At 40.2% G+C, this 5,000-nt stretch overlaps 1 protein-coding gene across 2 annotated transcripts in view; it reads right to left on the reverse strand.

Moving 5' to 3' along the window:
- elf2b (E74-like factor 2b (ets domain transcription factor)) overlaps positions 1–4,094 on the reverse strand; it is a 10,755-nt gene extending 6,661 nt beyond the window's left edge. The window contains exons 1-3 of one of the 2 annotated variants that reach the window (XM_060864741.1): positions 3,932–4,094; positions 2,934–3,018; positions 2,614–2,824 (exon numbers count right to left, since the gene is read on the reverse strand). In XM_060864741.1, coding sequence (XP_060720724.1) covers positions 2,614–2,824; positions 2,934–3,008 — 286 coding nt within the window. In that variant the 5' untranslated portion in view covers positions 3,009–3,018; positions 3,932–4,094. Of the gene's footprint in view, positions 1–653; positions 804–2,613; positions 2,825–2,933; positions 3,019–3,931 lie in introns of those variants that run through there. The other variant, XM_060864744.1, reaches the window with a different exon arrangement.
- Between the last annotated feature and the right edge of the window lie 906 nt (positions 4,095–5,000).

Below are 5,000 nucleotides of genomic sequence, written 5' to 3' on the forward strand. Positions count from 1 at the left end.
ATAATAATGTGTTAGTTTGGTTAGATAACAGCTCATGGGGTTTGGTTTAATTTATACACTAATCTCTAACACACACATTATTATATAAAGTCTGTATTTATGTAGATTAATGTACACTATATTATATTATATGTTAAACATCACAGCCATGTGACCAACGCACTGATCATCAGTTATAATGTTTGATCATTAGGAGATAAATGAGATGCCCCGTGTGTAAATGCCCTTCCTGTGTGAGACAGCGTGGCACACACAACACGCGCCGCGTCCAAAACCCATCACTACTCCATAAATAGGACACTAGATAGGGGACGTGCGTCATTACGCTACACGTTACGTAGGGCACGTGGTGTCAGCACTGAGCAGCCGTTTGGGATTCGGCCTCGCGCGCTTGCACTTCCGGGTTTAGCCTCCAAGCCCGTTATTTTACTAAACTACAACAAAACACGCTATTTACACCGTCGCTGTACAAACAGCTGCAGAATAAATAAGTGCATGTGTAAAGCGCCTCTGAGACCCCATGCAGGTTTTACACAGCCAACCGAACCAAGGTGATCCTGCACTAATGTCCTCCGATAAGTCCATAAACACACAAACACACACACATTACCCTGAGTGGTAAAACTGCTTATTCACATCTGTGCTCGCGTTACCTGCACGGATCAGTAAATCCAACTGGTTAGCGGCTCCCTCATGAAGCGACGTCGCCATGTTTAGGTTCACGCTCATACACAGAGGCTCACGTTATTTTCTTTCTTTCCCACCCGCACTCTGGCAGTTCCCGCCCCCGCGCCCTACGTCAACACAGCCTCCTGTGCTGGGATTGGTCAGGAGCTCATATTCACGAGTCGTCAGCCAATTACAGCACAGGAAGGCGTAACGGGTCGGAATGTGGGTGTGGAAAAACAACGCTGTTGACGCTCATGGTATCACGCCGCCGCTAACAGAGCCGAAGCACCGCATCAGATCGTTCCGCAGCGCGCAGCTCCGCCCTATACTGTGTTTACAGGGTCATTTACACACTTTTATTAAACACATTCTATCAATAACACTCATTAACACACTACATCAGCTAGTTTACAAAAATATGTGACAAAAATACTGCTTTAAGTTAAAGTCAAATCTTCATCATCCCCAAATCAGACAGGAAAAAAGATGTGAAGCTCCTCAGTGGATATTTTATGGTGTTATAAATTAATTCACAGATTCAGTTTGTACTGACTGAAGTACTGAAATCACACTGCAGGGGCTGCATTACACCACACAGCCACAAGGGGGCATACATTGTTCTAACACTGTGTTTACCACAAACCCATACAGTACACAGTGCACAGGACGACTCCAGGAAAACAGCAGAAATAAAATGTATGTAAGAAATATTATACTGCAATATGCCACAATGTTTGTACTTATAATCAATCAGCTGAGTGTATAATCTCACTGTATACAGTCTCATACTAAACCAACACCCATACTGTACATCATAAAAACTTCTTCACTACAAAGATCTTTACACTTTAATTCTTAGCATGAGAAGAATAATCAGATAAATCAGACACAGACACCAGACTCTCAGCTACCACAAACACATGAAGATGGTCTCTGACTGCCGACATGTTGAACGTCTATAAACAGGATCACATTAGTGAGCAGTCCATCTCTGGACTCAAATCCTCAGCTCCTCCAGACTACAGCCATGTCACCTTGTTGTCTACTGATGTTTGTGAATTCACAGGTCAAAGGTCAGCTAAATAAAAGTTAAATAAAACCTCAACCAGAAACAACTTAATCCTTCACATTCTCAGTGTTTCCCTCCCAGTGATGTAGTTCTAACAGCAGCTGACCACTAATTTAGGTGCAGTGAGGTATAGTGTAGCATGCAGGTGATCTGTCACTGTAGCCATGGGTCTGAAATAACAACCATAAATATTGGCACCCCAGGACAAATAATCAAGGCAGTGGATCTCAGCATCCCAGCAATGGACTCATTTTTTGTTGCGTTCAGGGAAACGCTTCTGCTCCCTGAAAGCAAACACAGAGAGGATGAGGAGAAGCTTCTTCCCACAGGCCATTCGGATCTTAATCCAGGAGACACCCAGGATCTAGCACTGGACCTCTCTTTCCATCCCCACTGTTCTATGCACCCCCCTTTTTTTGCACTGACACTTTAACTCTGGACTTGCACAGCATAGTGCCACTTTATACACACCATACTGCACCTGGACACTTTAAGGACAATCTCTAAAAACCATACACATTTATGTTATATGTATATTTATGTATATACATTATTTCTCCATCTATATTTTCATATTTTTATATAGTATTTTTTATATAGTTTTCTTATATAGTTTATACTTTTTTATTATTTTATTATTATTTTATTTTTTGCTTTTTTATACTTTTTATTCTTATACCGGACAGATGCATAAAGCATTTCACTGCATGTCGTACCCTGTATGTGTGTGACAAATAAAATTTGATTTGAAATTTAAATTTGATTTGGATTATTGAACCCCCTCACCCCACACCCCTGTGGCTGTAATGAGCTGAAATGTGTTTGAGACAGTGTAAGAGTGTGTGTGTGTGTGTGTGTGTGTGTGTGTTAGTTACCTGTTTCCACTATTTCTGTCTCCACTTCCTGTTCCTCTGCAATGCCCTGCATCAGCTCCGTGTTCTCATCGTACACGTACACATGAGCAGGTGAGCACTGCTCATCTTCTTCCTGATCACATACTCCCTCTATCTCACACACATCCTCACACACACCCTCCACCTCACATACACCTTCACACACTCCCTCAACCTCACACACACCCTCCTCCTGTTATAGAGACAGACAGAGATGTATTATCAGATAAGCTTGTGTGCGTGTGTGTGTGTGTGTGTGTGTGTGTGTGTGTGTGTGTGTGTGTGTGTGTTTGTGCGTGTACCTGATGCAGATCCTCCACTGCAGTGACATATTCCAGCACGGCTCCTCCACTGTCTACCAACACCACCGACGTCATCCCTCATTCCCTGTGAACGTGTGCGCGCACACACACACACACACACGCACGCACGCACGCACGCACACACATCAGTTCCCCAGTCACCTCCACACCAGTACTGAAAGTATATCCATATGTATCAGTGAGAAGGTACAGAGGCATGTCAACTGTCACTGTCTCTGTATTTCTTTATCGTGTGTGTGTGTGTGTGTGTGTGTGTGTTCACATCAAAGCATCACATGGCCACACACAAGGCCACTTTTTTTTCTACACAGAATGACTGACCAAACACACACACACAGACACACTCACTCACTCACTCACACACAGTCTACAATAACACACTCTCTACTTATAATTACTAAGCCATATTAATATGTACACTGGACTCTATCCCCTCAATCAGGACTGATTTTTTAGATTATTTCTATTCTTAATTTCTATACTATTAAATCTACTGAACGTGTACAAAGAGAGAGAGAGAGAGAGAGATAAAGGGTATATTTGCAGTAAAATCTAAATACACCGATGTTTGTTATTTTTATGACGTCATGTTTACGCAGACATGGAAATGTTAATGAGACTCACAAACATACACAACAAACTAACTACATGGTTATTTATTTAGAACCTACAGTTAGCATTAAAGCTAACAATACTGTAAGTAACAATCACATTCAGTCTGAATCACTAATGCACTTTATTAGTATTTTGTTAACTATTGTAACGTATTAAACACCTTAAAGAGACGCTGCGGTTAAATGCAGTAATATTTCTATACATTCAGAACTTTAATTACTAACATGTCACAGCTCATTTACATTAGCAGTTATGCAGGACAGCTAATGCTAAAGCTAACCGTCAGACTGCTGGACAATGCGTACAGCGACGCTAAGCTACATTAGCAACAGTTATCTTAAACAAATAAATGTCCACATTACCTTCAATGCAACGCACTGAATAAACAGTCAGATGTTTATAAATGTTTTTAATCCAGCGTTTTAAAGCTCTGCTGTTTTAGTATATTGTTATCTTTATAGCTACATAGCTAAAATCTCCAACCTATCAGAAGATACGAGATTCTGTCATGCGCATGCGCGCCTTTAAACGCCCGAGATCTCCGCGTCTCTGGCTGATATTACACTGCGCATGTGCAAACTTTTGTTTTACACCTAGGCTTCATCTAGTGTACAGAGATACAGTACAGTAATTCATACAGCTTTAAAAAAATCATGTTCAATAAAACAATTACATGTGTTTATTTCATCTCAGTAGACCGTCAATACACAATCAGTTTATATTTACAGTACAAGATGACTACACATGGAATGTGTGTGTTTGTGTGTGTATGTGTGTGTTTGTGGGTTTATATGTGTGTGTGTTTGTGGGTGTGTATGTGTGTGTTTGTGGGTGTGTGTGTGTGTTTGTGGGTGTGGGTGTGTTTGTGGGTGTGTGTGTTTGTGGGTGTGTGTGTGTGTGTGTGTGCTCTTATTATGATTATAGACACATTATAATAACAATGTAATAAACACTGTATATATATACAGTATAAACACTTTTTACCTTTTGTTTATTAAAGAAGGACAAACTTAATATCCATTTAATGTTACATTTAATGTAAGGTTTTAAATTTTGGTAAAAGAAGTTTGTCTGTGTTTTATATATTAAAGTTCATTATAAAACTGTTATAATAATGTTACTGACAGACCCTTATGGTTACAGCATTCTGTCAGTTACAACACACTGACACTGGAGACTCCATAACGTTACAAACGTCCATAAATGTTAGATAAACGTCTCCTTACAGAAAACGTCACTATATCAATAATTACATGCATGTTGTTTAATGTGTTCATGTGGAGTGCTCACCTTACATGTCTGTTATACTGGTCATGTGCATTAATGTCAAACAATGAATCAACACCTTCTGACCAATCACAACCCAAGCTTTCACTAAGCAAGAAATCAGTACTGGATCCAGTACATTAGTACATATAGTACACATATACA

The sequence above is a fragment of the Tachysurus vachellii genome, chromosome 2 (genome assembly GCF_030014155.1).
Source record: "Tachysurus vachellii isolate PV-2020 chromosome 2, HZAU_Pvac_v1, whole genome shotgun sequence".
Taxonomy (NCBI): Eukaryota; Metazoa; Chordata; class Actinopteri; order Siluriformes; family Bagridae; genus Tachysurus; species Tachysurus vachellii.